The sequence below is a fragment of the Hyla sarda genome, chromosome 13, assembly GCF_029499605.1.
Source record: "Hyla sarda isolate aHylSar1 chromosome 13, aHylSar1.hap1, whole genome shotgun sequence".
NCBI classification, from domain to species: Eukaryota; Metazoa; Chordata; class Amphibia; order Anura; family Hylidae; genus Hyla; species Hyla sarda.
The window spans coordinates 13774721-13790476 of NC_079201.1; the positions used below are offsets into that span (position 1 = coordinate 13774721).

The 15756-nt window shown below is 45.1% G+C and overlaps 1 protein-coding gene across 2 annotated transcripts; it reads left to right on the forward strand.

The window, feature by feature from the left end:
- The first annotated feature begins 82 nt into the window (after window positions 1-82).
- LOC130297371 (uncharacterized) lies at window positions 83-10973 on the forward strand. Of its 2 annotated transcripts, XM_056549781.1 has the most exons (8): window positions 85-240; window positions 6272-6594; window positions 8473-8540; window positions 8845-8987; window positions 9377-9542; window positions 9757-9812; window positions 9954-10039; window positions 10165-10973. In XM_056549781.1, the coding sequence occupies exons 2-7, from the start codon at window positions 6470-6472 to the stop codon at window positions 10008-10010; spliced, it is 615 nt and encodes a 204-aa protein (XP_056405756.1). In that variant the 5' UTR covers window positions 85-240; window positions 6272-6469; the 3' UTR covers window positions 10011-10039; window positions 10165-10973. The 2 variants fall into 2 exon arrangements, with proteins under 2 accessions (XP_056405755.1, XP_056405756.1); XM_056549780.1 differs by lacking the exons at window positions 9954-10039; window positions 10165-10973 and having other exon boundaries at window positions 83-240; window positions 9757-9935.
- Window positions 10974-15756: the final 4783 nt, after the last annotated feature.

A 15756-nucleotide genomic window follows, 5' to 3' on the forward strand; every position in this document is an offset into this window, starting at 1 on the left:
TATTATACTCCAGGGTACAATGTGGGGCAGTATTTTATTTAGGGTACACTTTCTGGCAAGGTTATAATGATTACTGTCTTCATGCAGAGGATGAGGATCTGCTGACAGTGAGGAGCCAATGATGTCTGGATGTCAGACTCTGCAGAGAAGATGGAGCTGGAGGAAGACCTGGTCTCTGGACCCGATGGAGAAGAAAAGATAACAGAGAAGATATCACTCAAGTCAGAAGACGTCACTCAGGTCACTGATATCATTGTGTATTCTCCTAACTGTCCCATCAGAGCTGTAGTCACTTGTTAGTTCTGCAGTGATGATGGGTAAAACTGTGTTCAATCTGTGTCTCTCCAGCTATTACAAAACTACAACTCCCATTGCCAGAGGCTCTTCAGACATAATGGGAGTTTTAGCTTTCCAACAGCTGGAGAACCACTTTAACCGAGGTGATCGGTGGGGGTCTCAGCAGTCAGACCCCCACCAAAAAAATGGAACGCTGCTGCACCTAATGTGGGGGGAACACTACCTACCTTATGTGGGGGGAACTCTGCTGCACCTAATGTGGGGGGAACTCTGCTGCACCTAATGTGCGTCGTATCGACGTTCGCTCACGTTGCGCTCCCAGAATTCAAGGGCTGGCGTTACTATGTCCTGACGCCGGCCCTAGAGAGTGACGTGCGTGAACATCAAGGGGGGGGCCTCCATGTCCATTTTGCTTGGGGCCCCCAAATTCCTTCAAACGGCCCTGAGGATCAGTACAGGATAAGTAATGTATGTATGTATACAGTGACCTCACCAGCAGAATAGTGAGTACAGGTCTGGAGTATAATACAGAATATAACTCAGGATCAGTACAGGATAAGTAATGTAATGTATGTACACAGTAATCTCACCAGCAGAATAGTGAGTACAGCTCTGGAGTATAATACAGAATATAACTCAGGATCAGTACAGGATAAGTAATGTAATGTATGTACACAGTGATCTCACCAGCAGAATAGTGAGTACAGCTCTGGAGTATAATACAGAATATAACTCAGGATCAGTACAGGATAAGTAATGTAATGTATGTACACAGTGACCTCACCAGCAGAATAGTGAGTACAGCTCTGGAATATAATACAGAATATAAACTATTATAATTACTAGGTTCACACAGAAAAATCTCCATACAGCAATGCATTTCTGAGTGGATCTGCAAAAAGATCTGCACGGTCCTAGCGCTGCCCAAAGGGATCCATCTGGAGATTCATCAATGGGAACCAAGCCTTATACATGTGAGAAGGGGATTATACATGTGAGGAGGGGATTATACATGTGAGGAGGGGATTATATACATGTGAGGAGGGGATTATACATGTGAGGAGGGGATTATACATGTGAGGGGGGATTATACATGTGAGGAGAGGATTATACATGTGAGGAGGGGATTGTATACATGTGAGGAGGGGATTGTATACATGTGAGGAGGGGATTATATACATGTGAGGAGGGGATTATACATGTGAGGAGGGGATTATACATGTGAGGAGGGGATTATACATGTGAGGGGGGATTATACATGTGAGGAGAGGATTATACATGTGAGGAGGGGATTGTATACATGTGAGGAGGGGATTATACATGTGAGAAGGGGATTATTATAATCCTCCACTCACATATATGTAACATCTCCCCATCACATGTATAATCTAATAATCTCCTCCTCACATTTATAATCGCAAAATCAGATTTTACATGTGAGGAGGGGATTGTACATGTGAGGAGAGGATTATACATGTGAGGAGGGGATTATATACATGTGAGGAGGAGATTATACATGTGAGGGGGGATTATACATGTGAGGAGGAGATTATACATATGAGGAGGGGATTATACATGTGAGGAGGGGATTATACATGTGAGGATTGGATTATGCATGTGAGGATTGGATTATACATGTGAGGAGGAGATTATACATGTGAGGAGGAGATTATACATGTCAGGCAGAGATTATACATGTGGGGAGGGGATTATACATGTGAGGAGGGGATTATACATGTGAGGAGGGGATTATATACATGTGAGGAGGGGATTATACATGTGAGGAGGAGATTATACATGTGAGGAGGGGATTATACATGTGAGGAGGGGATTATACATGTGAGGAGGGGATTATACATGTGAGGGGGAGATTATACATGTGAGGAGGGGATTATACATGTGAGGGAGGGATTATATACATGTGAGGAAGGGATTATATACATGTGAGGAGGAGATTATACTTGTCAGGAGGGGATTATACATGTGAGGAGGAGATTATACATGTGAGGAGGGGATTATACATGTGAGGAGGGGATTATACATGTGAGGAGGGTATTATACATGTGAGGAGGGTATTATACATGTGAGGAGGGGATTATACATGTGAGGAGGAGATTATACATGTCAGGAGGGGATTATACATGTGAGGAGGAGATTATACATGTGAGGAAGGATTATACATGTGAAGGGGGGGGATTATACATGTGAGGAGGGGATTATACATGTGAGGGGGGATTATACATGTGAGGGGGGATTATACATGTGAGGAGGGGATTATACATGGGAGGAGGGGATTATTCATGTGAGGAGGGGATTATACATGTGAGGAGGGGATTATACATGTGAGGAGGGGATTATATACATGTGAGGAGGGGATTATACATGTGAGGAGGGGATTATACATGTGAGGAGGGGATTATACATGTGAGGAGGGGATTATACATGTGAGGAGGGGATTATACATGTGAGGAGGGGATTATATACATGTGAGGAGGGGATTATACATGTGAGGAGGGGATTATACATGTGAGGGGGGATTATACATGTGAGGGGGGATTATACATGTGAGGAGGGGATTATACATGTGAGGAGGGGATTATATACATGTGAGGAGGGGATTATACATGTGAGGAGGGGATTATACATGTGAGGGGGGATTATACATGTGAGGAGGGGATTATACATGTGAGGAGGGTATTATACATGTGAGGAGGGTATTATACATGTGAGGAGGGGATTATACATGTGAGGAGGAGATTATACATGTCAGGAGGGGATTATACATGTGAGGCGGAGATTATACATGTGAGGAAGGATTATACATGTGAAGGGGGGGGGATTATACATGTGAGGAGGGGATTATACATGTGAGGGGGGATTATACATGTGAGGAGGGGATTATACATGTGAGGAGGGGATTATACATGGGAGGAGGGGATTATTCATGTGAGGAGGGGATTATACATGTGAGGAGGGGATTATACATGTGAGGAGGGGATTATACATGTGAGGAGGGGATTATACATGTGAGGAGGGGATTATACATGTGAGGAGGGGATTATACATGTGAGGAGGGGATTATATACATGTGAGGAGGGGATTATACATGTGAGGAGGGGATTATACATGTGAGGAGGGGATTATACATGTGAGGGGGGATTATACATGTGAGGGGGGATTATATACATGTGAGGGGGGATTATATACATGTGAGGGGGGGGATTATACATGTGAGGAGGGGATTATACATGTGAGGAGGGGATTATACATGTGAGGAGGGGATTATATACATGTGAGGAGGGGATTATACATGTGAGGAGGGGATTATACATGTGAGGGGGGATTATACATGTGAGGGGGGATTATACATGTGAGGGGGGATTATATACATGTGAGGAGAGGATTATACATGTGAGGGGGGATTATATACATGTGAGGAGGGGATTATACATGTGAGGAGGGGATTATTATAATCCTCCCCTCACATATATGTATTTTCTCCCCCTTACATGTATAGTCTGATAATCCCCTCCTCACATTTATAGTCCCCTCACAAGTATAATCTCCTAATAAGATTATATGTGAGGGGGTTATCAGACTATACATGTGAGGGGGAGATGATACATACATGTGAGGGGAGGATTATAATAATCACTATTATCCTCCACTCATATGCATCATTTCTGCGGAGAGCTTGCAAAGGTGGGTGCTGAATGATAGATTGCAAGGTCCCCAGCAGAGGGACCCCCGCGATCAGACATCTTAACCCCTATCCTTTGGATAAGGGATAAGATGTATTAGGGTCGGAGTGCCCCTTTAAACCCATTTGATTATCGCTGGAGACCTGGAAATGTCTTCCACCGACGGTCCCCATCCAACCTGACAGAGCTTGAGAGGATCTGCAGAAAAGAATGGCAGAAAATCCCCAAATCCAGGTTTATAAACCTTGTGGCCTCATCCCCAAGCAGACTGGAGGAATCACTGCCAAAGGGGCTTCACCTAAGTCTTGAGGAAAGGGTATGAATACTTATGTCACTGCAAGATTTTTGTTTTTTACTTTTCGATAAATTAGAAAGATTTTTAACATGTTGTTTTTACTTTGTCATTATGGGGTGCTGAGTGCAGAATAATGGAGGAGGGGCCTAAAAGGGTCTGAAAACCTTCCGAATGCACTGAATACATGACTGCAGGAAACATGAACTTCACAAGATGTTTTTTAACCCTTACAATAAAGTGTCACAACTCCAAAGGGTGTAAGGGGGCAGTCACGCCACGTTTGGATCCGGCTGCCATTTCGCCAAAACGAGGTGTGAATGCCCCCTAACAGATGCACTTTAAGTTGTGACTTCCATGGTTTGGACCTGTTTTTCCAGCACATCCTACAAATTCTAGATCTGACTGACATTTGGGGAATTTGGAGGCCAAGTCCCCATGTTCAACCCTTCCTCATGTTCCCCAAACCGTTCTTAAAGGGGTATTTCAGTAGATTTTTCTTCTTCAAATCAACTGGTGCCAGAAAGTTAAACAGAGTTGTAAATGACTTCTATATAAAAATCATAATCCTTCCAGTACTTATCAGCTGCAGTATGCTCCAGAGGAAGTTGTGTAGTTCTTTCCAGTCTGACCACAGTGCTCTCTGCTGACCCCTCTGTCCATGTCAGGAACTTTCCAGAGCAGGAGAGGTTTTCTTGTACTCAGGACAGTTCCTGACATGGACGGAGGTGGCAGTAGAGAGCACTGTGGTCAGACTGGAAAGAACTCTAGAAAGAAATACTTCTTCTGCAGTATAGAGCAGCTGATAAGTACTGGATGGATTAACATTTTTAAATAGAAATAATTTACAAACCTGTTTAACTATTCTGGCACCAGTTGATTTAAAGAATACCGGAGTACCCCTTTAAACAATTTCTCCAGTGTGGCAGGACATTATCCTGTGGAAAGATGCCACTGCCCTGTACTACTGCCATGACAGGGGAAGTGAATCTGCAATAATAAGGTAGATGGTACGTGTCACGGTAACACATAAATGTCTGGACCCAAGGTTTCCCTACAGAACATTGCCCAAATCCTTAACTACCCCATCAATGTTTACTCCTTTATCTCACTGTACACGTTGGGCTGTATATAACCCTGTTATCCAGCGCCCAATTTTACACCAAATGGTGCTGTTGTCATTGGCAACCACAAGGGCCCTGAATTACTTTCCACACAGCCACCGCTCATTGCCTCCAAGTGTTTACAAACTGGAATATTGTCATCTTTTATATCATTATATTTAATAATTATTTTCATTAGCCCTTCACTGATCATATTTAGTATAGACACCAATGAGAAGATTTATCAAAACCTGTGTAGAGGAAGAGTGGTGCAGTTGCCCATAGCAACCAATCAGATCGCTACTTTCATTTTTGAAAAGGCCTCTGAAAAAGGAAAGAGGAGATCTGATTGGTTGCTATGGGCAACTGCACCACTTTTCCTCTCCACAGGATTTGATAAATCTCCCCCCAGAGTACGGATACATCCTGTTTTTTTATTTCCTATTAAAACGAACCTACACAATGGCGGTATTCTACCTTTTTTCATTCCACCCCACAAATATATTTTGTTCTATTTCTCAATACATTATATGGTAAATGAAATGGTCCGGCCCTTTCGTGCTGGAGGGATGTCCCATGAGGCCAAAACGTTCCCCTATTAAACCAACATTTTTGGGGTATAAGTATAAGATTTGTAATTCCTACGACGTATAAAAGCTGGTGAGGTCCTGTAAGTTGGTTTTTGTGAGGGGTTGTAGAGACGCCGGAGCTCTCATAGAGGGCACATTGTGGGCACAGACGTCTCCTGTTGGCAGTGGGCAGTAGTAGAGAACACATCTCCTCTGCAGCCCTTAGGGTCACAAGAATTCTTCTTGTAGGTAGTTTTGATAATAACTTTATATTAGGGGTTATTTGTGATATTTCCATATATAATACAGATTTGCTGTATGGATAATTGTAATACTTCTAATACATCAGCAACCAAGGAGGTGACATCATCAGGTATAGAATGTGATGACATCACAGATGGTGGTCGGTTATACCACTGCAGGATACAGGCAAACCCTTCACTTTCTGTTAGTTCAGATTGAGAGCGCTCAGTTTTCCTGAGAGTGATAAATATTTCTTCTTCTAATATGACGAGCCCAACCCTGGCTATCCTGCCATTGTTTTGGGCATTATGGACCTTCGTGGGTGTCCTTACCACCTTCACCATGACCATCGCACAAGGCCATTACCGGACAGGGGTCATCAGCATCAGGTAGGAGACTCTATAGGGACATTGGTGGGAATCCTACAATACACCATTCCGTCCTCTAATATCTTCCCCCGAACATTGGATTGTTAAATGGCCCCAAAAAGTCCAACAACTTGTTATATGTTGTTACTGATGGTTGTTTAAAATGTTTTGAATATTTTTTCCCCATATCTACTGGGACACTAACCAGTCCTACATCACCTTCCACCATCACAAGAAGGGACACGCCCCCTCCCACCACACACCAATCACTTCCCACCACCACAAGGAGGGACACGCCCCCTCCTACCACACACCAATCACCATCCACCACCACAAGAAGGGACAGGCCCCCTCCCACTACACACCAATCATCTCCCACCACCACAAGAAGGGACACGCCCCCTCTTACCACACACCAATCACCTCTCACCACCACAAGAAGGGACACGCCCCCTCCCACCACACACCAATCACCTCCCACCACCATGAGAAGGGACACGCCCCCTCCCACCACACACCAATCACCTCCCACCACCATGAGAAGGGACACGCCCTCTCCCACCACACACCAATCACCTCCCACCACCACAAGAAGGGACACGCCCCCTCCCACCACACACCAATCACCTCCCACCACCATGAGAAAGGACACGCAGCCTCCCACCACACACCAATCACCTCCAACCACCACGAAAAGGGGTATGCCCCTTCCCCTGAGAGGATTTCTAATACGCTGAGCTAATGAAATGAGGTATTTTTATAATAAATATGCGATAGAGGCGGAAACATTAGATGTACATGGTCAGAATTATGTACTGACAGATGTGCTTTAAGAAAATAATAGATGTTTCTTGTTAGTGTTACTAGTGACCGATTCTTGTTACTAGTGACTGGTCCTTGTTACTAGTGACCGATTCTTGTTACTAGTGACCGATTCTTGTTACTAGTGACCGGCCCTTGTTACTAGTGACCGATTCTTGTTACTAGTGACCGATTCTTGTTACTAGTGACCGATTCTTGTTACTAGTGACCGACCCTTGTTACTAGTGACCGATTCTTGTTACTAGTGATCGGCCCTTGTTACTAGTGAGCGATTCTTGTTACTAGTGATCGGCCCTTGTTACTAGTGACTGATTCTTGTTATTAGTGACCGATTCTTGTTACTAGTGACCGGCCCTTGTTATTAGTGACCGATTCTTGTTACTAGTGATCGGCCCTTGTTACTAGTGACCGATTCTTGTTACTAGTGATCGGCCATTGTTACTAGTGAGCGATTCTTGTTACTAGTGATCGGCCCTTGTTACTAGTGAGCGATTCTTGTTACTAGTGACTGATTCTTGTTACTAGTGACCGGCCCTTGTTATTAGTGACCGATTCTTGTTACTAGTGATCGGCCCTTGTTACTAGTGACCGATTCTTGTTACTAGTGATCGGCCATTGTTACTAGTGAGCGATTCTTGTTACTAGTGACCGGCCCTTGTTACTAGTGACCGATTCTTGTTACTAGTGACTGATTCTTGTTACTAGTGACCGGCCCTTGTTACTAGTGACCGACCCTTGTTACTAGTGACCGGCCCTTGTTATTAGTGATCGGCCCTTGTTATTAGTGATCGGCCCTTGTTACTAGTGACCGGCCCTTGTTATTAGTGATCGGCCCTTAATACTAGTGACTGATTCTTGTTACTAGTGACCGATTCTTGTTACTAGTGACCGGCCCTTGTTATAAGTGACCGGCCCTTGTTACTAGTGACTGGCCCTTTATACTAGTGACTGATTCTTGTTATTAGTGACCGGCCCTTGTTACTAGTGACTGATTCTTGTTATTAGTGACCGGCCCTTGTGACTAGTGACCGGCCCGGAGCTCTGCTAATGTTATACATGGAATCTATTTCTCCTCAGTGACACTGGAGCAGAATATCCGGAATCCATCGTGCTGACTATAGTGTCCACCGTATCTTCTCTGCTAGGTAAGTGCACTATGTGTATTTATAGGAATTATTATTAGTGCCATCCTGAGTACAAAGGCGTTTCATGGGTGCAGAAGTTTAGCCTGGGCCCTCCTGCCCACGCCCATCAACCGCTGCTTGAGTAACTACTAACATGGCCGCCATGACAGCTTCAGCACATGTTTTCAGACAACTTTTGGCAGATCCACCATATTTTACCGAATTATATGTCCTGTATATGTTCTCATTATTAGTATCTTCAGACATGTATATGCTTTGTGTGGTATATATACCATCTATAGACTGTTCTGTATATGGATTTCAGAGGCCGGGATTTTATACATCATCTACAAGTCCATGGAGATCAAGGCCCTGAAGAGAAGCCTTTGTGGAATCACCTACCAAACATGGCTGCTAACATTTGGATGGATGACCTGTATTGGAAACATCATTACCCCATTGATACAGGTTTGTTTATACAGATTCTGTGGTGTTAGGGCCCCTTAGCTGGTCACCTATGAAGCCCCCTTACCCAGGAGAAGAGCAGCACAGCTGGGGCCATGTATTGTCAGATAACCTGCTGATCTGTAGGTCTTGGGACAGAATGGGCCTGAGCTCACACCCCCTCACAATGATACATAAGGCCCAGTTTAACAATACAGATAATATAATAACACCATTGGCAGATGTAGGATTATCCTGGATACTTACCATTGGCAGATATTAAGTATCCAGGACAATCATATATCTGGTAATGGTGTATAATGATATGGAGCTCTATGTGTTGTCTGATGATTGGTCATCTAGGACAGCATATGTATATTGTGAAATGTCATATTTTCTTTGTTTTCCTCTAGGATTCATCAATGCTTAATGACGGCTGCCTGGCGGTGTTATCCAGTACCATCAACTACGGGGGAATATCTGTGGCATCTCAGCTGTATCCAGGCTACAGGGACCGGAGATGTAGGCGCCTTACCACCACGGTGCTGTCGGTGACCATCTTGCTGGCAAACATTAGCCGTATCCTTTACAATTCACTATGTTATGGGATGAAAGGGAACTCCAGTAAATCCTTTCAGACACCATAATGTCTTTTTAGGTTCTGTCCTTTGCCATTGATGGTGGTGGAGCCGGGTTATCTTGTCACTTCTCATCGTGATCAGTGTTTTTCTACTAAAATATGACCCCATTCTGCAGGGTTGAAGTTATTTTCCTATATACATCCTCCTTTCAGGGTTATCCTGTAAAATGATGGCATTATACACCTGTACAAGCGAGTTCTGCACACAGGTATATATATTCTACCACACAGGGCGAACTTCTTCACATGGTTATGGGATCCCAATCCCAGTAATTCCCACCACCGCATGGTGAATAAAGGGGAAGACCAAAATGGACAAAGTCAAATGTATATTTCTGTTTTATTTTCAGTCTTCCAGAATTACGCTGACCATCCTGGAGTGGGTCGTATTGTGTTCTCCTGCATAAGCCAGATTCTGCTATATTGGGACTTCCCGGTTAGTATATGAAATCCAGATTTACAAGGTCTTGTTCACATGTAGCAGATTTGTTGTGTCTGGGGCCTTTATATGTCAGTGAATATGAAGGTTACAACGTGTCCGGCTCTTCTTTCACTTCGTAGGTTCTTACTACAACATCTAAGAGGAACATGATAGAAGCCGAGAGCGTCCTGAGTGTGGATCCATTGACAGTGCCTCTATTAGATGGAGAACTAGAGGATCAACCAGATGACGTGACGCCAGATGACGCTTCATCATGTGACTTTGTTACAGTAGAACTATTTTCAGCAGAGGACACAATACCATCAGAGTAGGAGCAACAGCGTCCCACTGGAAAAGCCCCCCCCCTCTCCCCCCCCCCCCCCCCAAAAAAAAAAAAAATGGATGGATAGATCTATCTATCTATCTATCTATCTCATATCTATCTATCTCATATCTATCTATTATGAGAAGGTGAAAGGCATGGTGGTTGATGGGCGATATGTGTCACCAAGGTTCCTGGCCTTGGTGAAGTAAGAGCCGGTATTTAGTCAGTGTCTGTGCTGTGATGCAGACTGACACTGTGGATGTAGTATGGCTGGAAGGCCTATCTGGGACCACTCTTACTGGGAATGGCCAAGTGTAGGGTGGGGGCCATTCCCCACAATCCAGGCCGCCTTTTGTTGGCCTTAAAGGCAGCCTGCTCCACCAGCTGAGGGGGATTTACTAGTTGCAACTCACACTGCCAGAGAGAGCTGAGAGTGGAATCCTTCCCTGAGAGGTTGGAAGATGGTCGGCCGACTGCCTGGAGGCCTGGAAAAGACTTGCTTGATGCCGCATGGCATGGACTCAGGATCAGCTGGCACCTGTTGTCCTGTGTGAAGCTGCTTCCTTGTGACTTTTCTATCTAAATAAATATATTTTATTACTTGGGTTTCCTTGTTTTATGTGTCGATATATTCTCTAGCAATGTATATAGAAAGACATGTCATTTAGGGCAAAAAGTCCTTAGTAGGTGTCAGGAGGATTCTGGCCCCAAGACGTCAGCAGCAGATTCTTAGAGTCCTGTAAGTTGTTCGGCCTCCATGGGTCCGACTTGTTTCACCATTACTTTCCCGCCACTGATGACGCTGTATAATGCTATGTAATAGGCACCGCATTATACAGTGAAGGCAACCTAATGATCACATATAATAGTCCACAATGGTGACTTAAAAAATGAAAAATAAAAAATTTTGTAAAATCCCCTACACTAATAAAATATAAAATCACCCCTCTTTCCATAAAAAGGAGAGAACAGAAAACCATTGACCAAGGGACATGTCCGAGGTCACTAATCCCCTTATTCAATTCCCACCCCTAAAACATAGCTTTTATTAATCACATATAAAATATATGAAATTGTGAGTCACTTTAAAATCACAGTCTCTTTGGGTGGTATTTTGACTTGTATATTATCATTTTTAGGTCATTTATATAGTGATATATTTATATATATATATATATATATATATATATATATACCACACTAAGAGACTGTGATTTTAAAGTGATTCACAATTTCATATATTTTATATGTGATTACCGTATTTTTCGCCGTATAAGACGCACTTTTTCTTCCCCAAAACTGGGGGGAAAAAGTCGGTGCGTCTCATACGGCGAATACACCCCTATCGCGGCGGTCCCTTCGGCCATCAACGGCCGGGACCCGCGGCTAATACAGGACATCACTGATCGCGATGATGCCCTGTATTAACCCTTCAGACGCGGCGATCAAAGCTGACCGCCACGTCTGAGGGGAAAGTGACACTAACCCGGCTGTTCGGGACCGCCGCGATTTCACCGCGGCGGTCCCGAACAGCCCGACTGAATAGCCGGGTTAGTGTTTACAGGACACCGGGAGGGACCTTACCTGCCTCCTCGGTGTCTTCTCCGTTCAGGGATCCCCTGTATGGCCGGCGCTCTCCTTCCTCGTCATCACGTCGTCGCGTACGTGCGTCGGCGTGCGTAACGACGTGATGGCGGCGACGGAGAGTGAGGATACCCGGCCGGCAGCAGAGACGTTCTGGAGCGATGGGGACACGGCGACAGCGATGGAGCGACATCCAGGGCAGCGGTGACGGGTCCAGAGCGGCGGGGACACGTGAGTATTACCTCCTATGCAGTGGTCTTCAATCTGCGGACCTCCAGATGTTGCAAAACTACAACTCCCAGCATGCCCGGACAGCCAACGGCTGTCCGGGCATGCTGGAAGTTGTAGTTTTGCAACATCTGGAAGTCCGCAGGTTGAAGATTCAAAATCTTTATTTTTTTAGATTTTGCACCTATAAATTGGGTGCGTCTTATACGCCGGTGCGTCCTATAGGGCGAAAAATACGGTAATAAAAGCTATGTTCTAGGGGTGTGAATTGTATAAGGGGATTAGTGACCTCAGACATGTCCCTTTGATTAATGGTTTTCTGTATTATTGACCCTGACGCACTTCTGAGGTACTTGTTTTAGGTAGTTTTTCATGAAAAAACAAACTAAAATATAATGTTTATGATCTTGCACGGTGGATGGTGTCAGTGTAAAAAAAATAAAATGCCAAAAGTGCAGAAAAAAATATATTAAAGCAATCCTATGCTCTAGAGCTGAATGGATGTATGGACTAATACAAATATATAAAATGATTGCCACTACAGACCATATAAGTGAGTAGATATGTGTTGGCTAAATGGGGGTGATGGCGTGTATGTAATACTGTGGGGTGATGTGACTGGAATAAAGTTTGTGATGCCAGGGTAGTGTTGACCTCCACACTCCAAGGATAGTAGATTCCTGGGCCAAACTCTGGGGTAATAACGACCACAGATGCAGGGTTATTGAAACTACTCAATTTGATTCAGGAACTTGCACAATACACAGGAACAGTTCAACAGTTAGTGCAAAGTTCGCTGGAGTATGATTCAGGAATCACAGTTGCTTCTAGGCACTATGGGACTTGTAGTCCTCAATGACTGACTATCTTCTTGCTTGTTAGGTTATGTTTTAGACTGATCTGGATTTGACTGTGTAGCTTGAATATGACTCAGGAGCTGACAAACACTGACTCTCCATACAATCTCGTATCAGGGCTTAACAGATTCAGACTGTGGATTTATGGACCAGAGTTGCCCGAGGCTTTCAATCTCCTGCTATCCTCTTCTTTGCGAATGGGGTCTGTGGTCTATCTTGGCTCTTCTCCCCACTGCAGGCTTGCTTCTGACTGCAATAGATGACCTGTTCAGTGGGATCTTGTGAAGGGTGTTGTCGCTCTGGAACGGATTAGTGCAGCAACTGGATTTCTTTAGGTCTGTCCTCTGGTGAGGTACAGGTCCACAGCAGAAGTCTGAAGGTGACCTCCGCTCTCATCAACTCTCTCGACTAATTAGCTCAACCCAATCTAGAAGACTTAGAGGGAAGCAGGGCAGCAGCCCTGACTGGGTGAACCAAGCATGTGATCCACTTAGCACAAACAAGTTAACCCCTTAGGGCACAATAAGGCATGAAAGTGCATGGACAGTATATTACGCAATGCAATAAATAATACATTTAAACCTGAGTAGTGGGTCCGGAGCAGACACGCTTGGTGACATCCACCTGACAGGTCACCAGACAGGTGGGTTCCACACTGGGACACCACACATAATCAGGTGACTGACAACAACCCCCATCATTACCACTACAGACCATATTAGAGATAACATACAAATACATCAGGTGACGTCGTTCCCTTTCCTTTTTTGTCTCCATCCGGCCCAGACTGTCATGATGATTTCTTCCAGCCACAACTCGTCTCCACAGAACCTGCCAGACAAACATTTTAGGCTTCACACTTTTTCAGCACCTATAATGGCCCAAAATGTAATAATGCTCCCTTTGGTGTGTTGGGGAATAGTCGGCAGGTCCCCAACAATAGGTAGTTAGATTGCTCCTGTAGGTATACAGAATCCTTTAGGTAGTTTCCCCATCACATAGGTTCCCCCGATAGGTTGGACCCAGTTGCCTCTGTAGGTAAATCCCCCAGGTATCTGTCCCCTGTATGAAAACCCCCATGTAAGCTTTGTAGGTAGTCCCCCTATTAGCTTGGTATTTAGTCCCCATATTAGCTAGGCAGGAATGGAAAAGTTGGTCCCCCATATTAGGCATGCAGCAGAAGTCCCCCACATTAGCTAGGCAGCAGTTCCCCACATTAGCTAGGCAGTAGTCCCCCACATAAGGTAGGCTGCAGTACCCCCACATTAGGTAGGCAGCAGTTCCCCTACATTGGGTAGGCAGCAGAAGTCCCCCACATTAGCTAGGCAGCAGTTACCCCACATTAGGTAGGCAGCAGTTCCCTACATTAGGTAGGCAGCAGTTCCCCCACATAAGGTAGGCAGCAGAAGTCCCCCACATTAGCTAGGCAGCAGTTACCCCACATTAGGTAGGCAGCAGTTCCCTACATTAGGTAGGCAGCAGTTCCCCCACATAAGGTAGGCTGCAGTACCCCCACATTAGGTAGGCAGCAGTTCCCCCACATTAGCTAGGCAGCAGTTACCCCACATTAGGTAGGCAGCAGTCCCCTACATTAGGTAGGCAGCAGTTCCCCCACATAAGGTGGGCTGCAGTACCCCCACATTAGGTAGGCAGCAGTTCCGCCACATTAGGTAGGCAGCAGTTCCCCCACATTAGGTAGGCAGCAGTTCCCCTACATTGGGTAGGCAGCAGAAGTCCCCCACATTAGCTAGGCAGCAGTTACCCCACATTAGGTAGGCAGCAGTCCCCTACATTAGGTAGGCAGCAGTTCCGCCACATTAGGTAGGCAGCAGTTCCCCCACATTAGGTTGGCAGCAGTCCCCCACCCGGCATACTTACCTCCTGCTTCTCTTGTACTCTGCGTTCTTTACCGTCAGCTCCAGAGGCTCCCTAAGCTTCAGCGTCTGATGACGTCACTCATGCACCGGAGCTCAGAGTAAGGTTATATGGGAGACTTCTGCTGCCTGCCTAATATGGGGTACTATCTGTTACTTTTTTTTAAACAAAAAAGCATGCTAAGAATGTATGTTGTAAACAGATCCTTACTTACCCTTCCAGGCTGTAGCTCCACCTCTAGTGACATCATCATTAGAGACGGGACTACACCAGGCTGGGCCCAAGCTGATTTTTTTGCATCAGGGCCCATGAGCTTCTAGCTACGCAAGGAGCAGTATAGTGATAGTAGTCTGGGCTCCTGTAAAGTATACCGTGATGTGCTATGCTTCACAATTTCCGTAGTTTCCGTCACAGAATTTCCATTTTCGGTGTCCGCACATAGAATGAACATGTTCTTTCTTTATGTGGAGTCTCAAAGACGGCACATTCATGTGCCGTCTATGAGACTCCACATAAAGAATGAACATGTTGAACTCCGCGACTAGAGATGAGCGAACTTACAGTAAATTCGATTCGTCACGAACTTCTCGGCTCGGCAGTTGCTGACTTTTCCTGCATAAATTAGTTCAGCTTTCCGGTGCTCCGGTGGGCTGGAAAAGGTGGATACAGTTCTAGGAAAGAGTCTCTTAGGACTGTATCCACCTTTTCCAGCCCACCGGAGCACCTGAAAGCTGAACTAGTTTATGCAGGAAAAGAAATCATCTGCCGAGCCGAGAAGTTTGTGACGAATCGAATTTACTGTAAGTTCATCTTTCGCTCTTCTCTATCCGCGACCCCTCAGTTTGCGGAACATCCCGTCGTGG

What these genes read in the sequence shown, in the direction of transcription:
- LOC130297371 (XM_056549780.1), top strand. Translation starts at nt 6,470, where the DNA reads ATGACGAGCCCAACCCTGGCTATCCTGCCATTGTTTTGGGCATTATGG. An exon ending in CACCGTATCTTCTCTGCTAG is followed by an intron (nt 8,541 to 8,844) that starts GTAAGTGCACTA and finishes TATGGATTTCAG; the next exon opens with AGGCCGGGATTTTATACATC. An exon ending in TCATTACCCCATTGATACAG is followed by an intron (nt 8,988 to 9,376) that starts GTTTGTTTATAC and finishes GTTTTCCTCTAG; the next exon opens with GATTCATCAATGCTTAATGA.